General features: G+C 36.4%; 1 protein-coding gene across 3 annotated transcripts in view; it reads left to right on the forward strand.

Moving 5' to 3' along the window:
* Positions 1 to 27,195, forward strand: part of STAG1 (stromal antigen 1) — a 504,783-nt gene that overhangs the window by 411,264 nt on the left and 66,324 nt on the right. For all 3 annotated transcript variants that reach the window (XM_027545437.1, XM_027545440.1, XM_027545439.1), the window contains exons 15-16: positions 7,500 to 7,617; positions 22,194 to 22,297. In XM_027545437.1, the coding sequence (XP_027401238.1) occupies positions 7,500 to 7,617; positions 22,194 to 22,297 (222 nt within the window). The remainder of the gene's footprint in view (positions 1 to 7,499; positions 7,618 to 22,193; positions 22,298 to 27,195) is intronic.

Here is a 27,195-nt window from a genome sequence, read left to right on the forward strand (position 1 = left end):
GTTAGGGCAAAGCAGAACCAGAAAAGTGAAGGAATTGCTGATATTTTTTAAGTGAGTTGGGAACAGAGAAAGAATATAGTCAAAATGAAACCAGCTGGAGAGTTGCATTTGTGTAAGGGATGTGTTTAAGAACAGTGTATTAAATATGTATACAGATTTTGTGGGGATCTTCTTAAAATGCCAGTTCTAATTCAGTTACTTTTGAGTTGGAATCTGAGATGCTACTTTTTGTTTATGCTTCTGGACCAGAAGTCCAGGAACCACTTGGATAGCAAGAGTCCAAAGCATTATTTTCTTAACAAAGCAAGTGTGGATATTATTATGGAGTAAAATATAGATGCTTGTGAATGTTTAAGGTAAAACACTAAATACTCAGCAAATATCACACCTGTGATAGACTATTCAAATTAAACTCTTAACCCTTTAGGTTTTAAAGAAATGAGGTTAAAAGTACTTTGCAACAATCAAGTCCTATTTAAAATTTTGACTTTAATAGTAACGGTAGTATCAAAAATTGGTAGGAATGAGATACATATATACTATTAAACTGCTGAAAAGTTTGGGAAATATGATCAGATTAGTTGAACTTGATTATTAATTGAAATAAAATGTTTTGGATCTCTGAAAGTCCAAGGACTTTACTTTTTTGGTATATTAAAAGCTGTAAGTACTTAGTTTTACAGTTTCATCCTCTATTCATAGCAGTAATTTGTGAAGTGTATTACTGCTCTATTTTTGAAATGGTATTACTGTTTTATGTGTTTGCTGCTCTTTACTAAAACGTTACAAGAACATTAAAATATATTTCCCAGTTGTCTTCTGTGACATTCTTGTCAGCTGCAAAAACAACTGCAAATTGTAGTTAAGGGTTTCTAGTTGATTCATGATCATAATATTGGTGTTTATGGTCTCCTGTTTTATAGGAAGCATTGTTTATTAAAATCTCTCTTCTTATTTTGTAATACTAGTGTACACCTGGAGTTGAATGCTTATTAAACCCATATTCTTGTAATGTGGTGGGATTCTGATTATACCTTATTCTGAATTCCTCTGGTTTTGCTATAATGTGTGTTTTAGTAATATTTTAGTCATAGGCTCATAAAAAGTTGAATTGAAAGAAACCTTAGAAATCATAAAAGTAGAATAAGTCTAGCTTATAGTTGAATTATCAACCAGTTACCTAGAATTGACTGAACTGATTATCTTTCCTATTCCTTTGTTTTACTGGGATGATGATGTTGTTCTTTACTTGCTAAGCCCTGTCCAACTCTTCGCAACCCTATGGACTGTAACCCACCAGGCTCCTCTGTCCCTGGAATTTCCTGGGATGTTAAGTAGTAACATTTTAATAATAGAATTGTAAAATATTGAATTGAAAGAGGTTTGCAGTCCATAGGGTCTTCCTCTTTTATATATGAATTATAGGTGAAATAATCAAGATTAAGATATCTACCTAAATTAGTTTTTCTTTCTTTTTGTACCAAAAAGTGGCATTTTTAAGCCATCACAACTTTTTTAGCAGTCATTGGTTTCAAGTGAAAAAATACCTAGTGTATTTGAGATTGTCGTTGTTGTTTGAAATACATGCCAAATAGTAGGAAAAATGGTACTTGTGTATGATAAGTCCAGATTTCCCTGTAGGTTGTGTGACCATGATACTTACTATACAAACTTTTGAAACTGATGCTTTTCAGAGTGATGATGCTGTTAATAATTATTCCAAAGCAGTTAATCATAACCCAGAACATTTCCGGACAATCTAGAAGTATTGTAACTGTACTTCTAGGCATTTAGAATGATAAGGCCAATTATGGCAGTCATTTAAGACAGAAAGTTAACAGATATATTATGAATATAACAACCAGGAAATCCCCCCCAGAATAACTTTGTCTTGGTTTTATTTTTTTTAATGTGTTCTTCAGGATTACCAAAGCTGACTCTGTTTCAGCAGAGAATAAACCCAGTATAAGAGTATTTACAAATTTAGGCTTAATTATTTAGAATGGTTATTTGCACTGTAAATGATTTTTCATAAAAGGAATAAGTGTAAGATTCCTTTATACTGTGAGCTCCTTTAGAGTATTAACTGTTTGACAGAAGAGTTAACTATTTGACATGAGGTACAATATTTATGAATAACCTTGAAACCAATTAAAGACAAGTAGGAACACACTGAGAAAATTTTAATTAAAGTCACCAGGAAAATGAAATTAGTTTGTTATATACAAGATTAGAGGAAACTCTATAAAATAAATTATGCTTAGATATAGCAGGGTAAAATTCACCCCCACATAAATGTAATTTTAATTTATGTATCTAATATAATTCTGATTATTTGCTGTACAGTGACTCTTTATCCATTAATGAGCAACCTTTTTTGTTCATCTGTTTCAAAGGAATACAAAGAATGCTTGCACAACCTGATTTTCATGCTGTTTTATAAAATTATGATACCAAAAACTGTTTTTAGAAAGTAAATTTTTGTTTCATTGTTAGGTTTCCAGATCCTTTTTAATCCCAGGGCTTTTTTATGGCCATTGAGAACGCCTCAAGACCTTTCTTCTTAATAGCTTCATCTTTCACTTACAATAGAAAACCCTTGGTATGAATTGTCTGAAAGACTACTGTAACCTTTTACCCTATTGGCCACATTAAAAAAAAATTTTTTTTTTTCTCAAACTTGGCTCTGTCTACCTGGTATTCTTGTAGAGGTTTGAGAGTAGCAAGTTATGTGGCCATCACAGATTCCCCAAGACAGGAAGATGGTATCATGAATATTATGTCAAGCCAGTTCCTGACAGACTATGTTGTACTGATTGTTGTTGCTAATACTCTTGAACTTAAAATTTTTAATAAGATAATGGGCCAACATATTATCTTGCCCTGCTGGTGTACACATTGAGTTTGAAACAAGAGGTTGTTAGTGTTAACAGAATGCATTTTACTAAGCCACCACCTTACAGTCAGAAAGAGGAAATGGTCCAAGACATTAGCATCTATATTGAGAATATACACACAAAAAATTTCTAGAACAATGACAACATTTCTGAGTTAAATTTTAATATGCTGTCATTTAAGGCAAAATCATCCTTAAAAATGCCAATACTAGGGGAATCACAATATTTAAAGCCTTGAATTGTGCCAACAACTCATCCAACTGAAAACCTCAGGCTAAAAATGTCAAAATGAATGAGACATTACCAGTTGACAGAACAATGCAAAGTAAATGATTATTAATTCATTCCAATAGAGTTAAGTAACCCATACCCTCACAGAAGACAAAAATAGGGGGAAAATTTTTTTGAGACTTTTTTAGTAGAAATCTGAAAAACGTTAAAGACAAGAGAGAGCAACAAAGGCTGGTGAAAGGAGTAAGCTATCAGTAATAATTAAGTGACTGCCCTTTAGTGGAGCTTATTCTTCACTTTAGAAATGCTGGTCCAGGCATTGGGATATAGACATTAGGCTAAGAAGCAAAATTGTGAATAAATACCCCAATAATTTATAGGTACCTGTAGAGACAGGGAACTTCTGCACTCAAAATACAAAGTGCATACCTACAGTTAGCCTGCCTGCCTATATATCCCCCCTTTCCACTTTCTTCACAACCAAGGAAGCAAGGACCTTGCAATCAGACTCAAGAAAAGCATTCTAGCTACTAACATTCTTCAGTCTGGGCTCATTGATATATGTATGTATATATATATATATATGTGTATATATATATATATATATATATGCATGCATGCTGGTACCCAAGAAACTCTGGAACCTGAAAATAAAATACCATGGAAAAGAAGCACAAGGCCTGACATACGAAAAATTTTTTATTAATGCCCCCAAATACAATAAGAAGTAATTATGAAAGAAGAGAGTTCTTAGAAATTAACATGATTTTCAAAATGTGGGGGAAAGGTGGATCATTAAATGACCTGAATTGACATAACCAAGGATTGGCTGTAGATGAAGGGATTTTTTTCCAGGAAGGAAAAAATTTTTTCCAAAGGAGGAAAGAAATTAAAAGTATGAGAGAGAAATTAAGAAATAGGGGGTACAGATTAAGACATTTTATTATGTTACCTAGTAGAAACTCTAAAGAAAACAGAGAATGAAGTGGGGAGAAACTAAACAAAGGATATGTAGTTTAAATGTTTACTACCTTCGTATCCTATATGCAAAGTATTACTTGAGGAAATTTTTTTAGCAAAGTGAAAAATTGATGCAATAACAGGAAAATAAGGAATATAAGAAATATTGGTGAACAGATAAGTCTAGGAATCAAGCTAAACAATATGGCTGTTATGCTTAAGGCAAATAAAATTTTTAAATTTTGGTGATCATGGTGATGGAAAAAACAAGTTAGGAAAAAAACTCTGCAGGAAGCACATATTTTAAAAAATGTCATTAGTAGAGCACAGGGGAAGCAGATGCCAACATCTGTAATCTCAGTAAATGTAAATGGACTAACATGCTTTATTTAAAAGGCAGGTTATCATATAGGGTTGAAATAAAGAGATTAAATGTTTACAAATATACCTTAATCAAAAATTTAACACAGAAAGTGAACTGGATAAATACTGGATGTAATTAACAAATGCTTATAAAAAGCTGAAGGGGCAATGTCATATATAAGTCCAGAATTCAGAACTAAAAGGGATAGGGACGATATGTATAGAAGATATAATCTGCCAAAAATATAATTGTGAACTTTTTATACCTATTCTATAGATATGGTTAAGTATGTCAAGCATAAACTCAAGTTTACTAAGCATTTTTTTAAATTTTGGTGAAACAGTTTACCATTTTAGCTACTAGTAAGTGTACTTGTTCATTGGCATTAAGTACATTCACATGGATGTCCAGGTGTCACTACCATCAATCTCTAGAACTTTTTCAAAATCTTCCCTATATTGAAACTCGATACCCACTAAATAGTAACTCCATTTCAGCATAGGCTTAGTAGCCTGTTTAGGGAAAAAAAAAAAAACTATTGTTTTTTCTATTTTCTGCTAATTTTCATTTTTGATACCAGGTTGTGCACCGTACTTGTGCCTGTCTCTGTTGGAATGATGTTACTGATAGTCTAGAGATATTTTCCTAGGATATGTGATTTAGAAAGTTTGACTATATCTGGCTGCAAACCTTCCCCCATCTTCTTTCTGAACAGAGATGCTAATCAGTATTATCTACTCTGGCTTTGACGAAAAACACTGGGAAACTGTGGATGTTGAGTGTGCATGAGTGTGTACGTAGTTTCCTGAGGCATTTCAGAAAACAGAACGTGAGATTTAAAATGCGGTGGATTCCCAACTACAGTGTAAGAGGGTTCCCGTTTCTCCACACCCTCTCCAGCATTTATTGCTTGTAGACTTTTGGATCACAGCCATTCTGACTGGCGTGAAATAGTACCTCATTGTGGTTTTGATTTGCATTTCTCTGATAATGAGTGATGTTGAGCATCTTTTCATGTGTTTGTTAGCCATCTGTATGTCTTCTTTGGAGAAATGTCTTATTTAGTTCTTTGGCCCATTTTTTGATTGGGTCATTTATTTTTCTGGAATTGAGCTGTTGGTGGGAATGCAAACTAGTACAGCCACTATGGAGAACAGTGTGGAGATTCCTTAAAAAACTGGAAATAGAACTGCCTTATGATCCAGCAATCCCACTGCTGGGCATACACGCTGAGGAAACCAGAAGGGAAAGAGACATGTGTACCCCAATCATCGCAGCACTGTTTATAATAGCCAGGACATGGAAGCAACGTAGATGTCCGTCAGCAGATGAATGGATAAGAAAGCTGTGGTACATATACACAATGGAGTATTACTCAGCCATTAAAAAGAATACATTTGAATCAGTTCTAATGAGGTGGATGAAACTGGAGCCTATTATACAGAGTGAAGTAAGCCAAAAAGAAAAACACCAATACAGTATACTAACGCATATGTATGGAATTTAGAAAGATGGTAACAATAACCTTGTATACGAGACAGCAAAAGAGACACTGATGTGTAGAACAGTCTTTTGGACTCTGTGGGAGAGGGAGAGGGTGGGATGATTTAGGTGAATGGCATTGAAACATGTATAATATCATATATGAAATGAGTTGCCAGTCCAGATTCGGTGCACAATACTGGATGTTTGGGGCTGGTGCACTGGGACGACCCAGAGGGATGGTATGGAGAGGGAGGAGGGAGGAGGGTTCAGGATGGGGAACACATGTATACCTGTGGTGGATTCATTTTGATATATGGCAAAACCAATACAATATTGTAAAGTTAAAAAATAAAATTAAATTAAAAAAAAATAAAATGCAATGGAAATGAAGTATAGAATTCAAGAGGTGAAATGAGGCAGAGCTTTAAATAGGTCATCAAAATTTACATAGAAGTTAAGCATAACGATAGAATTAGGAATGAGGAAGAAAAGCAACTCACCTGCAAAATGTACCAAGATATCAGTAGATAACCATTAGGTCTACTAAGGTGACTTTCACATTTTCAGACCCCTCCTCATAATGTAAAACTATTTTCGCTCACAAATACAAGAACATATGACTGATATTTAAAATAGTATTTAACATTCTATGTGCTGTACGCTCTTTTTTACTGTTTCCTTTTTTTAAAACTTGGATCTCAACACATTAAATTATATTAACAGCCAGTGAATGGGTTGCAGTCCTAAAGTTTGAGAAATGCTGATCTAGAAGGTGGTTGTTATGAGACTCAAAGGTAGTAGAACTTTCATACAAGGATAGAGAAGTAAATTTTAAGTAGCGGAAACTAGAACATGGACAACACCTCTACTTACCTTTTCTAAAGAACTTTTATATAAAGAGATTTATATTCTTCACAGTTTAGTGACTGACAAGCAGAAAAGAGTTGAGCATGAAATGTTTGATGAGGAACTTGAGAGCATTTGTTTACTGTGGGAACAAGGATTCCAAAGAAAATAGTCAAGTAATAAGCAGCAAAATGTGACGGTGTGGTGAAATGACAGATTCATTGAATTAAGTGGAAATGAGAGGGGAAAAGCAGAGATATGGAGTAACTTACATTTTGACCTTTACCAAGAAAACAGAGATAAAAAGTAAGTCTGGTACCAATGTTTCAAATGAAATTATGGGAGAAAGTACTTGATTTTTTTTTTTAAAGGTTGTTATAGAGAGAGACAAACCAAAAGTAATGAATAGTGGCATAAATCCAAATGTAACTTCAGGAATTCTGTTAACTAGTTGTCCTCTCAGTTTACTCATTAAAGATCATGCCGTTGGACTAGGAGATCTTAACCTTACTATTGTTTTAAAAAATTGATTGAGTCTATGTATTGTATCCCCATTATCAGTAGTAGAAAGCATGTGTGTGTGTGTATTCTCTAAGTGGCTCTTGAAAACATTGTCAACAGTTTTAATTATAAACAAAATGGCTGAATAACTCAATATATTAGTAGTAGTTTCTTCATTAAATATTCTTCAGTCACATTTGATTTGTTATTTTTAGTTACATGAACATGCTGCCTACTTGGTGGACAGTTTGTGGGAGAGCTCTCAAGAACTGTTGAAAGACTGGGAATGTATGACAGAATTGCTATTAGAAGAACCTGTTCAAGGAGAGGAAGGTACAGTATTTTGAAAAGTTGATTTACATATTGTTTTGGGTTGATATTAATAATCATACCATCCTGTATAAATGACTTCTTAAAAATGAGTATATGCAAGTATATCTGTGTATCTTTTTTTCAAAAAGAACAGTTTGTTTCCTGTAACAAGCAAAGGTGTCTTAATAGTATCTAACATCTTTCTATATTAGGACTGCAATCATGCATGTCCTACAAGTTTTTAAAACCCTGTAAACATCATGGAGCATTCAAGGTTTTCTTTATGCTGATTTCAGCTACAAAATACTGATGTACTTAAAGTAAAAAGAAAAAAAATGGTTCATCCAGAGTCTTTTTGCTGTATATAAGTACTTGATCTTTCACATACAAGGTTTAATTACACCACAATCATCCCATCTTTCGTTATATATATTCTTAACATTAAAATTAGGAAACCAACAATAAAGTCACTTACTTAGCTGTTCAAGAAATAGGGAGGGAACTTCCCTGGTGGTCCAGTGGCTAAGACTCCACACTCCCAGTGCAGGAGGCCTGGGTTTGATCCCTCATAGGGGAACAAGACCTCATATGCTGCACCTAAGAGTTCACATGCTGCAACTGAGACCCAGCACAGCCAAATAAATAAATATTAAGAAAAAGAAGAAATACGGAGAAATAATTGCTATACTGATAATTTCTGAAGTATGCGTCTTAATGTTACACTTTGTGTAATAACATGAACAGCAGACTGGATATGTATACTTAATAAAACATTCGTCTTCTAAAAGCTTATATGAATATTAGCTCTGTAAAGCTAGCAGTGCCTCTTCTGTATAGCTTGTTTTTCAGTCTAGCCCAGAATATTGTTCAGTCAGTAAGTCATATCTGACTCTTTGCAACCCTGTGGACTACAGCACACCAGGCTTCCCTGTCCTTCATCATCTCCCGAAGTTTGCTCAAACTCATGTCATTGAGTTGGTGATGCTATATAACCATCTCATCCTCTGTCACCCCCTTCTCCTCCTGCCCTCAATCTTTCCCAGTATCAGGGTCTTTTCCAGTGAGTCCACTCGTTGAATCAGGTGGCCCAAGCTTTGGAGCTTCAGTTTCAGCTTTAGTCCTTCCAATGAATATTCAGGACTGATTTCCTTTAGGATTGACTGGTTTGATCTCCCTGCTGTCCAAGGGACTCTCAAGAGTCTTCTCTAGTACCACAATTCAACAGCATCAGTTCTTCAGTGCTCAGCCTTTATAGTCCAACTCTCACATCCATACATGACTACTGGAAAAACCATAGCTTTGACTAGACAGACCTTTGTCAGCAAACTGATGTCTCTGCTTTTTAATACACTCTCTAGGTTTGTCATAGCTTTTCTTCCAAGAAGCAAGCGTCTTATGATTTCATGGCTGCAGCCACAGTCCGCACTGATTTTGGAGTCTGTCACTGTTTCCATTGTTTCCCCGTCTATTTGTCATGAAGTGATGGGACCAGTTGCCATGACCTTAGTTTTTGGAGTGTTGAGTTTTAAGTCAGCTTTTTCACTCTCCTCTTTCACTTTCATCAAGAGGCTCTTTAGTTCCTCTTCACTTTCTGCCATAAGGTTGGGGACATCTGGATATCTAAAGTTATTGATATTTTTCCTGACAATCTTGATTCCAGCTTGTGCTTCATCCAGCCTGGCATTTCTCATGATGTACTCTGCATGTAAGTTAAATAAGCAGGGTGACGATATACAGCCTTGATGTGCTCCTTTCCTAATTTGAAGCCAGTCCTTTGTTCCATGTCCAATTCTAACTGTTGCTTCTTGGCCTGCAAACAGGTTTCCCAGGAGGCAGGTAAGGTGGTCTGGTATCCCCATCTCTTTAAGAATTTTCCACAGTTTGTTGTGATCCACATAGTCAAAGGATTTAGCATGGTTAGTGAAGCATAAGTAAATGTTTTTCTGGAATTCCCTTGTTTTTCTATGATTCAGTGGATGTTGGATACTTCACCTTCTTGCATTTCTTTTTCTTTGGGATGGTTTTGGTCACTGCCTCCTGTACAGTGTTACAGACCTCTGTCCATAGTTCTTCAGGCACTCTGCCTACCACATCTAATCATTTGACTCTATTTGTTACCTATGCTATATAATAATAAGAGATTTGATTTAAGTCATACTTGAATTGCCTAGTGGTTTTCCCCACAATAGTAGTGTAAAAAATGACTGTTTCATGTAATCTATATGAATTCCTAGAATGGAGATGATACCTTAATGTAAGTGAGGGTTGTAATGAACTTTAGAATTGAAAGAAACAGATTCAGATATCTAACTATCCTTTGTTACTTATATCGTCTTTTTTCTGTTCCTTAGATTACCTTTCTTTAAAACATAGATTCTTTTTCTTATTTTCTTAAATAGATATTGTGAGTATAAATGAAATAGTTTACTATTGATTCTGTTCTTTTTTTTCCCTACTTTTCTGTGTGGTTCAGCTCTCTGGTACATAAGAGCAGAATTAGCCATTACCTGCAATAGATTTCCTATACTTATTAGTGACCATCCCTTAGTGTTGTTTCCAAGCAGTAACGCTAATTCTTAACCACCGGACCACCAGGAAAGTCCTTGGTATTGTTAACTTTTTACTCTCATTTAAATATATAAAACATGTCATTCAGAAAATAATTACCATGACTGTTAGTCATCAGGGTGTTCTAGATGAATCTGCCTTCTTAAAATAACTATATCTTAGTATTAGATTTTCTTTGTGGTTTAAGTTTAGTTGACATTGGATTTAACTTTCAGCCAGTTGGTTTGGTTTCGTTTGATTTTGTTGGATTTTAACTAGAAAAGCAGATTGTAAAATGGGGGAAAATTTTTAAATCAACCACAATTTTAGGGTATGGTTGAATATGGAAAGGCAAGGCTGGAGAATTTATTCAGAACAAGTGCAGAACTATTTTAAAATCCTGATTCAACTTTTTTTCATACATTTGTCCATATGCATGCTGTACCACATATAAGCTTTGGTATGGAATGACATCCAAATCAATATTCTGAGCTACCATATTGCTGTATTTCATATAATAAAATGCCATAGTAACTTATTTTCTTAAGACTAATTAGAAGTTAAGTTGTACTTTAGGTAAGTGAAGTTTGATAGGTATTCTAGTGGGTGAAAGTCTAGTTAGTAGTTGCAAATATAGGACTAAAATTTTTTCAAAACAGTTATCAAAGACTACCAATAGAAGTTTAAATTATAACTGCTATATGTCCAAACAAAATTATCAGTAAAAAAGATAAAATGCACCCCTGAGTGCATAGCAACACTATTTCCAGTAGCCAAGATGTAGAAACAACCTTAATGTTCATCAACAGATGAATGGATGAAAAAGATGTGGTGCATATGTACAGTGGAATACTACTCAGCCATAAAAAAGAATGAATGTCATTTGCAGCTACACAGATGGACCTAGAGATTATCAGTCAGAAAGAAGAAAACAAATACCTTATGATACCACTTATACATGGAATCTAAAATATGACACACATGAACTTATCTGTGAAACAGAAATGGACTCATAGACATAGAGAACAGACTTGTGGTTGCTGATAGGGCAAGGGGTTGAATTGGGAATTTGGGACTAGCAGATGCAGACGACTGTATAAAGGTGAAGTCACTCAGTCGTGTCCAACTCTTTGCGACCCCATGGACTGTAGCCCACCAGGCTCCTCCGACCATGGGATTTTCCAGGCAAGAATACAGGAGTGGGTTGCCATTTCCTTCTCCAGGGGATCTTCCCGACCCAGGGATCAAACTCTGGTCTTCTGCATTACAGGCAGACTCTTTACCGTCGGAGCCACCAGGGAATCCTAAATGTATATAGAATGGATAAACAACAAGGTCCTATTGTATAGCACAGGGAACTGTTAATATATTCAATATTGTATAACAAACCATAATGGAAAAGAAAAATAATAATAAGTCACAACTTCTATAAGACTACTTTGCAGTGTTTTTAAGAGATGGTAGTTTGTGGGGATATATGTGTATTCTACAGCAAAATCAAATTGCTGGTTAAATTTTTTAGTGTAATGTGAAGGTCTAGATAACAGGTAATCAGGCAAAAACAGGGCCATAGCTAAGTTATTTAACTTCTCTGGGTCTTAGCTTCTTCATTTATTAAGAAAAGTCTTGTTGATTAGATAAACTTCTGTGGTCATTGAAGGTTAGAATTCTGTGATCCAGTTGAGGCTGACGTAACATGGATAAGTGGAATTCTTCAGGTAGTGAGTCCTTAATTCAGTTATAATATAAACATATTTGTTGACCATCTCTTATGTGCTGTTATACTAAGCATTGCGAGTGTAGTCTTAAGCAGAGACAGCTCACTGCCCATATGGAGCTTACATTTCAAGTGGGGATGGTAGACCAAAACTAAGTGGTCAGAATAATTTCAAAAGTTAATAAGTACCTATGATAGGTGATAACAATAAGAAGGTGTCCATTGTTAGATTGAATCTCAAAAGGAGATTCTAAGGATGCCATCCGTGAGCCAGGAATCTAAAGGATATGGGGGCTAGCCTTTAGAAGAAAACAGCTGTCTGGATAGAGGAAATGGTAACTGCAGAGTGCCTATAGCATGAATGATATTGTTATATTCCAGAAGCTGCAATAGCTATAGCACTGTGGGTCAGCGGTACTAGATGAGATAGAGGCAGAGGCCTGATGATGTAGAATATTTAAGTTCATAAGTGGATTTATTTAGTTTATTAGTTTATTTATTTAGTTTATTTATTTAGTTTATTGTAAGTGTAATTTATTTAGTTTATTGTAAGTGTAATAGGCAAATTTGGCCTTGGAATACGGAATGAAGCAGGGCAAAGACTAATAGAGTTTTGCCAAGAAAATGCACTGGTCATAACAAACACCCTCTTCCAACAACACAAGAGAAGACTCTACACATGGACATCACCAGATGGTCAACACCGAAATCAGATTGGTTATATTCTTTGCAGCCAAAGATGGAGAAGCTCTATACAGTCAGCAAAAACAAGACCAGGAGCTGACTGTGGTTCAGACCGTGAACTCCTTATTGCCAAATTCAGACTGAAATTGAAGAAAGTAGGGAAAACCACTAAACCATTCAGGTATGACCTAAATTAAATCCCTTATGATTATACAGTGGAAGTGAGAAATAGATTTAAGGGCCTAGATCTGATAGATAGACTGCCTGATGAACTATGGAATGAGGTTCGTGACATTGTACAGGAGACAGAGATCAAGTCCATCCCCATGGAAAAGAAATGCAAAAAAGCAAAATGGCTGTCTGGGGAGGCCTTACAAATAGCTGTGAAAGGAAGAGAAGCGAAAAGCAAAGGAGAAAAGGAAAGATATAAACATCTGAATGCAGAGTTCCAAAGAATAGCAAGAAGAGATAAGAAAGCCAAAAATTCCAACATATGGAGGCTGAACAACACGCTGCTGAATAACCACCAAATCACAGAAGAAATCAAAAAAGAAATCAAAATTTGCATAGAAACGAATGAAAATGAAAACACAACAACCCAAAACCTGTGGGACACGGTAAAAGCAGTCCTAAGGGGAAAGTTCATAGCAATACAGGCACACCTCAAGAAACAAGAAAAAAGTCAAATAAATAACCTAACTCTACACCTAAAGCAACTAGAAAAGGAAGAAATGAAGAACCCCAGGGTTAGTAGAAGGAAAGAAATCTTAAAAATTAGAGCAGAAATAAATGCAAAAGAAACAAAAGAGACCATAGCAAAAATCAACAAAGCCAAAAGCTGGTTCTTTGAAAGGATAAATAAAATTGACAAACCATTAGCCAGACTCATCAAGAAACAAAGGGAGAAAAATCAGAACAATAAAATAAGAAACGAAAATGGAGAGATCACAACAGACAACACAGAAATACAAAGGATCATAAGAGACTACTATCAACAATTATATGCCAGTAAAATGGACAACGTGGAAGAAATGGACAAATTCTTAGAAAAGTACAACTTTCCAAAACTCGACCAGGAAGAAATAGAAAATCTTAACCGACCCATCACAAGCACGGAAATTGAAACTGTAATCAAAAATCTTCCAGCAAACAAAAGCCCAGGTCCAGACGGCTTCACAGCTGAATTCTACCAAAACTTTTAAAGAACAGCTAACACCTATCCTGTTCAAACTCTTCCAAAAAATTGCAGAGGAAGGTAAACTTCCAAACTCATTCTATGAGGCCACCATCACCCTAATACCAAAACCTGACAAAGATCCCACCAAAAAAGAAAACTACAGGCCAATATCACTGATGAACATAGATGCAAAAATCCTTAACAAAATTCTAGCAATCAGAAACCAACAACACATTAAAAAGATCATACACCATGACCAAGTGGGCTTTATCCCAGGGATGCAAGGATTCTTCAATATCCGCAAATCAATCAATGTAATACACCACATTAACAAATTGAAAAATAAAAACCATATGATTATCTCAATAGATGCAGAGAAAGCCTTTGACAAAATTCAACACCCATTTATGATAAAAACTCTCCAGAAAGCAGGAATAGAAGGAACATACCTCAACATAATAAAAGCTATGTATGACAAACCCACAGCAAACATTATCCTCAATGGTGAAAAACTGAAAGCATTTCCTCTAAAGTCAGGAACAAGACAAGGGTGCCCACTCTCACCATTACTATTCAACATAGTTTTGGAAGTTTTGGCCATAGCAATCAGAGCAGAAAAAGAAATAAAAGGAATCCAAATTGGAAAAGAAGACGTAAAACTCTCACTATTTGCAGATGACATGATCCTCTACATAGAAAACCCTAAAGACTCCACCAGAAAATTACTAGAACTAATCAATGACTATAGTAAAGTTGCAGGATATAAAATCAACACACAGAAATCCCTTGCATTCCTATACCCTAATAATGAGAAAACAGAAAGAGAAATAAAGGAAACAATTCCATTCACCATTGCAACGGAAAGAATAAAATACTTAGGAATATATCTACCTAAAGAAACTAAAGACCTATATATAGAAAACTATAAAACACTGGTGAAAGAAATCAAAGAGGACACTAATAGATGGAGAAATATACCATGTTCATGGATTGGAAGAATCAATATAGTGAAAATGAGTATACTACCCAAAGCAATTTATAGATTCAACGCAATCCCTATCAAGCTACCAACAGTATTCTTCACAGAGCTAGAACAAATAATTTCACAATTTGTATGGAAATACAAAAAACCTCGAATAGCCAAAGCGATCTTGAGAAAGAAGAATGGAACTGGAGGAATCAACCTACCTGACTTCAGGCTCTACTACAAAGCCACAGTTATCAAGACAGTATGGTACTGGCACAAAGACAGAATATAGATCAATGGAACAAAATAGAAAGCCCAGAGATAAATCCACGCACATTTGGACACCTTATCTTTGGCAAAGGAGGCAAGAATATACAATGGATTAAAGACAATCTCTTTAACAAGTGGTGCTGGGAAATCTGGTCAACCACTTGTAAAAGAATGAAACTAGAACACTTTCTAACACCATATACAAAAATAAACTCAAAATGGATTAAAGATCTAAACGTAAGACCAGAAACTATAAAACTCCTAGAGGAGAACATAGGCAAAACTCTCTCTGACATACATCACAGCAGGATCCTCTATGACCCACCTCCCAGAATATTGGAAATAAAAGCAAAAATAAACAAATGGGACCTAATTAACCTTAAAAGCTTCTGCACATCAAAGGAAACTATTAGCAAGGTGAAAAGACAGCCTTCAGAATGGGAGAAAATAATAGCAAATGAAGCAGCTGACAAACAACTAATCTCAAAATATACAAGCAACTCCTACAGCTCAACTCCAGAAAAATAAATGACCCAATCAAAAAATGGGCCAAAGAACTAAATAGACATTTCTCCAAAGAAGACATACAGATGGCTAACAAACACATGAAAAGATGCTCAACATCACTCATTATCAGAGAAATGCAAATCAAAACCACTATGAGGTACCATTTCACACCAGTCAGAATGGCTGCGATCCAAAAGTCTACAAATAATAAATGCTGGAGAGGGTGTGGAGAAAAGGGAACCCTCTTACACTGTGGGTGGGAACGCAAACTAGTACAGCCACTATGGAGAACAGTGTGGAGATTCCTTAAAAAACTGGAAATAGAACTGCCTTATGATCCAGCAATCCCACTGCTGGGCATACACACTGAGGAAACAAGAAGGGAAAGAGACACGTGTACCCCAATGTTCATCACAGCACTGTTTATAATAGCCAGGACATGGAAGCAACCTAGATGTCCATCAGCAGATGAATGGATAAGAAAGCCATGGTACATATACACAATGGAGTATTACTCAGCCATTAAAGAGAATACATTGGAATCAGTTCTAATGAGGTGGATGAAACTGGAGCCTATTATACAGAGTGAAGTAAGCCAGAAGGAAAAACACCAATACAGTATAATAACGCATATATATGGAATTTAGAAAGATGGTAACAATAACCCTGTGTATGAGACAGCAAAAGAGACACTGATGTATAGAACAGTTTTATGGACTCTGTGGGAGAGGGAGAGGGTGGGAAGATTTGGGAGAATGGCATTGAAACATGTAAAATATCATGTATGAAATGAGATCCCAGTCGAGGTTTGATGCACGATACTGGATGCTTGGGGCTAGTGCACTGGGACAACCCAGAGGGATGGTATGGGGAGGGAGGAGGGTTCAGGATGGGGAACACATGTATACCTGTGGCGGATTCATTTTGATATTTGGCAAAACTAATACAATTATGTAAAGTTTAAAAATAAAATTAAAAAAAAAAAAAGAAAGCCTTCTTCAGCGATCAATGCAAAGAAATAGAGGAAAACAACAGAATGGGAAAGACTAGGGATCTCTTCAAGAAAATCAGAGATACCAAAGGAACAGTTCATGCCAAGATGGGCTCGATAAAGGACAGAAATGGTATGGACCTAACAGAAGCAGAAGATATTAAAAAGAGATGGCAAGAATACACAGAAGAACTGTACAAAAAAGATCTTCACGACCCAGATAATCATGATGGTGTGATCACTGACCTAGAGCCAGACATCCTGGAATGTGAAGTCAAGTGGGCCTTAAAAGCATCACTATGAACAAAGCTAGTGGAGGAGATGGAATTCCAGTTCAGCTATTCCAAATCCTGAAAGATGATGCTGTGAAAGTGCTGCACTCAATATGCCAGCAAATTTGGAAAACTCAGCAGTGGCCACAGGACTGGAAAAGGTCAGTTTTCATTGCAATCCCAAAGAAAGGCAATGCCAAAGAATGCTCAAACTACCGCACAATTGCACTCATCTCACACGCTAGTAAAGTAATGCTTAAAATTTTCCAAGCCAGGCTTCAGCAATATGTGACCTGTGAACTTCCTGATGTTCAAGCTGATTTTAGAAAAGGCAGAGGAACCAGAGATCAAATTGCCAACATCCTCTGGATTTTGGAAAAAGCAAGAGAGTTCCAGAAAAGCATCTATTTCTGCTTTATTGACTATGCCAAAGCCTTTGACTGTGGGGATCACAATAAACTGTGGAAAATTCTTCAAGAGATGGGAATACCAGACCACCTTATCTGCCTCTTGAGAAACCTATATGCAGATCAGGAAGCAACAGTTAGAACTGGACATTGAACAACAGACTGGTTCCAAATAGGAAAAGGAGTTCATCAAGGCTGTATATTGTCACCCTGTTTATTTAACTTACATGCAGAGTAAATCATGAAAAACACTGGACTGGAAGAAACACAAGCTGGAATCAAGATTGCCGGGAGAAATATCAATCACCTCAGATATGCAGATGACACCACCCTTGTGGCAGAAAGTGAAGAGGAACTCAAAAGCCTCTTGATGAAAGTGAAAGTGGAGAGTGAAAAAGTTGGCTTAAAGCTCAGCATTCTGAAAACGAAGATCATGGCATCCGGTCCCCGCACTTCATGGGAAATAAATGGGGAAACAGTGGAAACAGTGTCAGACTTTATTTTTCTGGGCTCCAAAATCATTACAGATGGTGGCTGCAGCCATGAAATTAAAAGACGCTTACTCCTTGGAAGGAAAGTTATGACCAACCTAGATAGCATATTCAAAAGCAGAGACATTACTTTGCCAACAAAGGTTTGTCTAGTCAAGGCTATGGTTTTTCCTGTGGTCATGTATGGATGTGAGAGTTGGACTGTGAAGAAGGCTGAGTGCCAAAGAATTGATGCTTTTGAGCTGTGGTGATGGAGAAGACTCTTGAGAGTCCCTTGGACTGCAAGGAGATCCAACCAGTCCATTCTGAAGGAGATCAGCCCTAGGATTTCTTTGGAAGGAATGACGCTAAAGCTGAAACTTCAGTACTTTGGCCACCTCATGCGAAGAGTTGACTCATTGGAAAAGACTCTGATGGTGGGAGGGATTGGGGGCAAGAGGAGAAGGGGACGACAGAGGATGAGATGGCTGGATGGCATCACTGACTCGATGGACTTGAGTCTGGGTGAACTCCGGGAGTTGATGATGGACAGGGAGGCCTGGCGTGCTGCAATTCATGGGGTCCCAAAGAGTCGGACACAACTGAGTGACTGATCTGATCTAAAGTGTAATAGGAAGCCACTGAAAGATTTTAAACAGGAAAGTTATTTAATCACCTTCGTATTTTAAGAAAAATGTTTTTTGTCAACATTTTTGGAATAGGCAGAAGATCAGTTAGATAACTGTTGCAGTGGTCTCTATGGGAAATGATAATAAAAATACAAAAGATGAAGATAAATTATAGAAATAAAAAGCCCATGTGAGTTTTTAAAATTGTGATAGGAAAGGGACAAAAGAAGGAAGAACAAGGGTGAGAGCAAGCTATATAAAAAGGATGGTAAGAGATAACTGTACACTATAGAAGGCCCAGTAAAAAGGGTGTTCAAGAGAGCTGTGGTTAATAATATCAAATACTGCAAAGGAGGAGAAAAAGGACTGTGCAAAGACCATCAGCTTTAAGTGAACATTTAGGTCATCCGTGACTTTTTAGTGTTTCTTTTCAGTGGTATTAAGGAGAAAAGCCAGAGTTTAAGGTGATAAGATTGAAATTGAGATATGTAAAAAGGTTTCTGAAAACTTAAAAAGTTGTGTAGTTATTTGATAATTCATAGAGCAAACAGCACCCATTCCTTTCTGCCATTGTGGCTGTTTGGCTCTCAACTGTGGCTTAAGGCTTGCTTGTTTTCACTTGTAAATTTCAATTGTTTTGAATTTGCCATATCAAAATGGATGTTTCAAATTATACACTAATAAAGCTGATGATGTTAGACACTATATAAGGTTGAGTTATTCTTCAACAATAATCTGTATATTTTAGTGTATAAGAGAAGAGTATTTCTATATTTAATAAGGTTTTCTTTGTCCTCATTTTCCACAGAACTTGATTTTTTTTCATAAATAATAGAAAATGCATTTATTGGGTTGGCCAGAGAATTCATTCAGGTTTTTCTGTAACATCTTACAGGAAAACCCAAACAAACTTTTTGGCTGACCCAGTAGTTCATAGTCTCGTCACTCCTTTATCCCCAGCCAAATGTCAAAAAACAAGAAATTCTAGAATCATAAAGTAGAAACTTTGATTGTTTTATTGCACGGGAAGTTTTTTCATATTATTAAGCATTGAATCAGAGAGTATAAATGGAAAGCTGAAGCTGTTTCTGTGGTTTTACTAAGACAAGCTAAAGTTCATGTGTTTTTCCTATCAGTTAAAGTGTTAAAAATGATTGAATTAAGATGTACATACATATTCCTGTTCAGGATGATTTTGGTATAGAGTAAGGGATAAGATGTAACGTCTTTGCTTGTCTTTTCGTTGGTGTTGCCCCAGTTTATTTTGAAATAATCAATATAAACGTCTCAGCTTCCAAAGCTTCTTATTTTTTCTTTATGCCTAGTTCTGTCTCTATAATCCCCATATCTATTGGTCTTCTTTTTTTAATTTGTCTTTAGCATAAACATGTATACAGAGAAAAGAACACAAGGAAGGAGACAAAGATAAAATTAAACTATTCAAATTAGTTTCAAAATGTTTTAAGATATATATATAGGAATGAATTCAATAAGAAAAGTACAGAATCAGTATGAAGAAAATCATAATGTTTCATTAAATAATGTCAAATATGATCTTATAAATGAAGAGTTATATCATGTTCCTGGCTGGAAAGATGATTAAAATGTCAGTTCTTCCCAACATAATGTATAATTTTCTTAAAAATACCAGTTCAAATTCCAATGCATTTGAGAGAGTTCTGAAAGGTGAGGTGAGAAAATGAACTAAGCGTAATGATTTTAAAACTTACATAGACTGAGTAAAGTAAGTCCAACAGAGAAGACAAATATATGATATTAGGTATATGTGGAATATTCTTTTTAAAGGGTGCAAATGAACAATCTGCAAGACAGAAATAGTTACAGAAGCAGAAAACAAACATGGTTACCAGAAAGTTGAGGCGGATAGATTGGAAGATTGGGATTGGCATATACACACCGCTGTATATAACATAGATAACTAATAATGGCCTACTGTATAGGACAGGAAACTACTTAGTACTCTTTAATGGCCTATATGAGAAAAGAATCTTAAAAAAAAGTGGATATATATATATATATATATATATATATATATGGCTCACTTTGCTGTACACCTGAATTAACACAACACTGTAAATCAACTATACTCCAATAAAAATTAAAAATTAAAATTTATGCAGAATTTCATGCATATGTTATAAAGACAGTATAGCATAGTGCTTAAGAGCATAAACCTTGAAGTCAGACTGCCTGGGTTCATATCTTGGGTCTACTACTAATTGAGTAGTTTGAAAAGTTATTTATAACTGTGCCCTACATATAGAAAATACTTAATAAATTGTTTGCTACTACCTTTATAGTAATTAGAAATTTTTAGGGAAAAGCATTAGATAAGGGAAATTTGTTCAACTAAATATTCAAATTAGTTGAATTAAGTTACACATTAAGGTATATTATAACATTATAAAGTTGCTGTAATCAAAACAGCATGGCTTTATAACACTGAAACTTAAGAATCCAGAAATATTAATAGATCAAAGTATATAGGAGCATCTAAAACATGTTAAAAGGTGACATTTCAAATAAACCAAGGAAAGCTGATTTTCTTCAACAATGGTGGGGGCATCATTGAGTGCTCCTCTGGTGGGAGTAAACAGACCCATACCTGATATTAATACTATCAGCAGAATAAATTTCAGATAGATAAGAGATGTAAAAGCAAGCAACAGAAACAGAGAAGAAAATACACTTCTTTGATCTCTGGGAGAAAGGAGCTCTTTGAAAGCAATGCAAGAAACCCAAAAGACTTTTTTCTTTTTAATCTATATGAGATGATAGATAATAGCTAAACTTAACTATGGTGATCATTTCACAATGTAAGTAAATTAAATCATTGTGTAGTACAACTGAAATCTGTATGGTATTGTATGTCACTTATCTCTCAAAAAAACAAATAAATAAAAATCCTGGAAAGCAAAGAGAGAAATCTGAAAGTCAGAAAACAAATCAGTATAGATATGACTCTGTAAAGGTTAACTATTTCTGACAAAATATACCATGAGGAGTTCTAAAACCAAAAGAACAAACTGTGAGAAAATATTTGCATCATTTAAGACAAAGTTAATGCTACTAAAATATAAGAATCCAAGAAACGTGTATAACAATAGAAAAGTTAGTAGAGAATAAACAGAAAAATCTCCAAAAAAATTTAATAAACAAGAAAATGCACTCCACTAATTATGCAGGAGCAAAATAAGAAATAGCACTTTAAGTGATTGGATTGGCAAAAATTAAAGGAACTTATAACATCCAGTGTTGGCAGGGATAAAAGGAATCAAATATTGTCATCATTGCAGTTGGAGGTGTGGATTGCAGTAAGTAACCTTATTGATTTGTCAGTACCAAGATTTTAACCTTTGACTCATTATTCCCTCTCTTGACATTTATTCTGCCGAAATAGAAGTGTTAGTTACATAATGTGTGTATTTATGATACTTGTTATTGAATTTTTTATAAATGTGACAAGAATTTGGGGAAAATTTGAGTGAATGTTAATAGAGCAGGTTGGATAAACTGTGAAACACAAACTATGTAATAACTTGTAATTATTTAAGGTAATTATTCATATACGTCATATCACTTGAAAGATACTCAGAATCTATTAATTTTTTTTTACTAAAAAAAGAAAAATATATGTAAACTTTGAAATGATATAGACGGAAAATTTTGGCATTGCCCAATTCAGAAGTATGATATTACGAGAGATTAGGTATTAGAAGAAACCAGAGGTTGTCCTTTTTTTCTTTACTTTGTGTATCTCTTTCTTATTTGACTTATGACAGATACATATTATTGAAAAGATAAAAAGGACAAAGAATAGAACTTAACCTTAGTCTTTAAGTAATAGTGTGCAGGTTTTTTTTTATATTGTGTGCATTTTTGATATGTGGCTATTATAAAACTATCTACTTATGCTAATGTGTTTTGTTTGACTTTAGCAATGTCCGACCGTCAGGAGAGTGCTCTTATAGAGCTCATGGTTTGTACAATTCGTCAAGCTGCTGAGGCACATCCTCCAGTGGGAAGGGGTACCGGCAAGAGAGTAAGTTGGCCTTACATACTTTTACCAGACCCACTCCCACAACATACATCTTAAATTAACAGGATTAGAACTAACAATAGAAAGGTCTTAAGATAACAAGATTAGTCAGAAGGTTCTTGTTAAGGAGAAACATGTCCTCAACCAAGATACATTGTTATATTGACTAAGACAAAGCAATGTAGAAAAAGTTTGTCCTTTTCTCCTCCTTGAGAGCCCCTGACCCCTTCTTCCTCAAGGGCTCTGGACCCCTTCCTCCTTGAAGACCCCAGACTCTTTATCAACGTTCCTAAGGATTAGATCTTTCATTGTTATTCCAGATGAATTGAGATGATCACAGATGGAAAGACTAACTCTGGTAGTGTGAAGAAGTAGGCAATTCCCTTCCTCTTCCCCACCCCCACCCCCGCAAAAAAAGGAATGAAACTGGAAAAAATATCAAAACCCATATCAGGGCTCTGGAAATTCACCACAGATTTAAAAAAAAAAAAAAAATTGAGAAGTATTTCTAGGCATATCTTAGAGATATTGTAGGTTGAGTTCCAGACCACTACAATAAAGCAAATATTGCAGTAAAGCCAGGCACATGATTTTTTTCTTTTCTCAATGCATATAAAAGTTGTATTTACACTATACAATAGTCTATTAAGTGTACAATGCCTTATGCCTAGAAAAACGATGTACATACCTTAATTTAAAAATACTTTATTGCTTAAAGAAAAACACAATAATCTGAGCTTTCAGAAAGTTAGAGTCTTTTTGCTGGTGGCAATTTCTTAAAGTTAGACAATGATGAAGTTTACCTCATTGGTGGACTTTTCCTTTTGAAAACTGGTTCTCAGTAGCATGTAATGCTGTCTGATAGCATTTGACCTACAGCAGAAGTCTTTCAGAACTGAAGTCAGTCCTCTCAAACCCTGCCACTGCGTATCAACTAAGTATGTGTCATATTCTAAATTCTTGATTGTCATTTCAACAATCATCACAGCATTTTCACCATGAGTAGATTACATCTCTAGGAACCACTTCCTTTGCTCACCCATAAGAAGCAACTCCTCATCTGTTAAAGTGTTTGTCATGAGGTTTATACATATTCAGACTCCACTTTGAATTCTTTCTCTTGTTATTTCCTGCACATCTGTAGTTTCTTCCTCCACAGAACTCCTTGTATTTCTCAAAGTCATTCATAAGAGTTGAAATCAACTTCTTCAAAAATCCTATTAATGTTGATATTTTGACCTCTTCTCCTTGAATCATGAATATTTTTAGTGCCATCTAGAATGCTGAATCCTTTTTAGAAAGTTTCCAATGGACTTTGCTCAGATTCCTCAGACGAGTCACTGTCTATGGCAGCTATAGCCTTACAACATTTTTCTTAACTAGTAAAAGTTGAAAGTCGAAATTACTCCTTGATCCATGGGGCTGCAAAATGAATATTGTGTTAGGCGGCATGAAAACATTATTCTCTTTGTGCATCTCCGTCATTACTCTTGGGTGACCAGATGCATTGTCAGTGAGCAGTCATATTTTGAAAGGGATCTTTTTTTTGAGCTGTAGATCTCAACAGTGGGCTTAAAATACTTGCCAAACCACCAGCTCCGGGAGTTGGTGATAGACAGGGAAGCCTGGCATGCTGCAGTCCATGGAGTCACAAAGAGTCAGACACGACTGAGCAACAGAACTGAACTGAAACCACATTGTAAACAGATGTGCTATCATCCAGACTTTGTTGTCGCATTGATAGAGCATAGGCAGGTTAGATTTAGCATAATTCAAGGGTCCCTTGATCCGTGGGGCTGCAAAATGAATATTGTGATAGGCAGCTCATAGCTCAGTTGGTAAAGAATCTGCCTGCAGTGCAGAAGACCCAGGTTCATTTCCTGGGTTGGGAAGGTCCCCTGGAGAAGGAAATGGCAACCCATTCCAGAATTGTTGCCTGGGGAATCCGATGGACAGTGGATCCTGACAAGCTACAATCCATGGGGTCGCAAGAGTCAGACATGACTTAGCGATTAAACCACCACCATCAAGGAGCCCTAGAACTCTCAGAAAGGCAAATGAACATTGGCTTCAGCTTAAAGTCACCACCTGTATAACTATGAAAATCCTAGGTGGCATTTTCTTTTAATATAATGCTATTTTATCTACATTGCAAATCTTTTGTTTAGCGTAGCCACCTTCATTACTTGTCTTAGCTAGATCTAGATAACTTGCTGCAGCTTCTGCATCAGTACTTGCTGCTTCACCTTCAAGTCTTATGTTAGGGAGATGGCTTCTTTTTAAATCTCATGAACTAGATTGCAACTTTTCTCTTGGAGCTTCCTCACTTCTCTCAGCATAGAATTTAAAAGAGGGCCTTGCTTTGAATTAGAATTTGACATAAGGAATTATATATCTGGTTTGCTTTTATCAGATCACTAAAGCTGATTCCATATCCTCCATAAGGTTGTTTCACTTCGTTATTATTTATGTTTTCACTGGAGTAGCACTTTTAATTTCTTTCAAGAACATTTCCGTTGCATTCACAGCTTAGCTAACTGTTTGATGCATGAGGCCTAGTTTCCGACCTGTCTTAACTTTCAGCACTCCTTCCCCATTAAGCTTAATCGTGTCTAGTTTTTGTTATTCAGTTACTAAGTCATGTCACACGCTAGTAAAGTAATGCTCAAAATTCTCCAAGCAAGGCTTCAGCAATACATGAACTGTGAACTACCATATATTCAAGCTGGTTTTAGAAAAGGCAGAGGAACCAGAGATCAAATTGCCAACATCCTCTGGATCATGGAAAAAGCAAGAGAGTTCCAGAAAAGCATCTATTTCTGCTTTATTGACTATGCCAAAGCCTTTGACTGTGTGGATCACAATAAACTGTGGAAAATTCTTCAAGAGATGGGAATACCAGACCACCTGACCTGCCTCTTGAGAAACCTATATGCAGATCAGGAAGCAACAGTAAGAACTGGACATGGAACAACAGACTGGTTCCAAAGAGGAAAAGGAGTATGTCAAGGCTGTATATTGTCACCCTGCTTACTTAACTTATATGCAGAGTACATCATGAGAAACGCTGGGCTAGAAGAAGCACAAGCTGGAATCAAGATTGCCAGGAGAAATATCAATAACCTCAGATATGCAGGTGACACCACCCTTATGGCAGAAAGTGTAGAGGAACTAAAAAGCCTCTTGATGAAAGTGAAAGAGGAGAGTGAAAAAGTTGGCTTAAAGCACAACATTCAGAAAACGAAGATCGTGGCATCTGGTCCCATCACTTCATGGGAAATAGATGGGGAAACAGTGGAAACAGTGTCAGATTTTATTTGGGGGGCTCCAAAATCACTGCAGATGGTGATTTCAGCCATGAAATTAAAAGACGCTTACTCCTTGGAAGGAAAGTTATGACCAACCTAGATAGCATATTCAAAAGCAGAGACATTACTTTGCCAACACAGGTCTGGCTAGTCAAGGCTATGGTTTTGCCAGTGGTCATGTGTAGATGTGAGAGTTGGACTATAAAGAAAGCTGAGCACCGAAGAATTGATGCTTTTGAACTGTGTTGTTGGAGAAGACTTTTGAGAGTCCCTTGGACTGCAAGGAGATCCAACCAGTCCATCCTAAAGGAGATCAGTCCTGGGTGTTCTTTGCAAGGAGTGATGCTGAAGCTGAAACTCCAATACTTTGGTCACCTCATGTGAAGAGTTGACTCATTGGAAAACTCTGATGCTGGGACAAATTGGGGGCAGGAGGAGAAGGGGACGACAGAGGATGAGATGGCTGGGTGGCATCATCAACTCGATGGACATGAGTTTGTGTGAACTCTGGGAGTTGGTGATAGACAGGGAGGCCTGGTGTGCTCAATTCATGGGGTTGCAAAGAGTCGGACATGCCTGAGCAACTGAACTGAAGTCATGTCCAAGTCTTTGAGACCCCATGGACTGTAGCACACCAGGCTTCCCTGTGTGTTTGCTCAAACGCATGTCCATTGAGTCTGTCATGCCATCCAACCATCTCGTCCTCTGTTGTCCCTTTCTCTTCCTGCCTTCAGTCTTTCCCAGCGTCAGGGTCCTTTCCAATGAGTCAGCTCTTTGCATCAGGTGACCAAAGTATTAGAGGTTCAGCATCAGCCCTTCCAATGAATATTCAGGGTTGATTTCCTTTAGGATTGACTAGTTTGATCCCCTTTGCTATCCAAGGGACTTTGAAGAGTCTTCTCCAGCACACAGTTCAAACACATCAGTTCTTTGAGGTTCAGACTTCTTTATGATCCAACTCTCACATCTGTCCATGACTGTTGAAAAACTCAGAGCTTTGACTATTCGGACCTTTGTCACCAAACTGATGTCTCTGCTTTTTAATATGCTATCTGGAATTTCTTTGGAATGTATGATGCTAAAGCTGAAACTCCAGTACTTTGGCCACCTCATGTGAAGAGTTGACTCATTGAAAAAGACTCTGATGCTAGGAAGGATTGGGGGCAGGAGGAGAAGGGGATGACAGAGGATGAGATGGCTGGATGATATCACTGACTCGATGGACGTTGAGTCTGGGTGAACTCTGGCAGTTGGTGATGGACAGGGAGGCCTGGCGTGCTGCAGTTCATGGGGTCGCAAACAGTCGGACACGACTGAGTGACTGAACTAAACTGAACTGATCTAGGTTTCTCATAGCTTTTCTTCCAAGGAGCAAGCATCTTTTAAAATCATGGCTGCAGCCACCATCCGCAGTGATTTTGGAGCCCAAGAAAATAAAGTCTGTCACTGTTTCCATTGTTTCCCCATATATTTACCATGAAGTGATATTACCAGATGCCATGATCTAATTTTTTGAATGCCGAGTTTTAATCTAGCTTTTTCATCCTCCTCTTTCACCTGCGTCAAGGTTTTGATTTGCAGTGAGAGATGTGT

Source organism: Bos indicus x Bos taurus, chromosome 1 (assembly GCF_003369695.1).
Source record: "Bos indicus x Bos taurus breed Angus x Brahman F1 hybrid chromosome 1, Bos_hybrid_MaternalHap_v2.0, whole genome shotgun sequence".
In the NCBI taxonomy this organism is placed as follows: domain Eukaryota; kingdom Metazoa; phylum Chordata; class Mammalia; order Artiodactyla; family Bovidae; genus Bos; species Bos indicus x Bos taurus.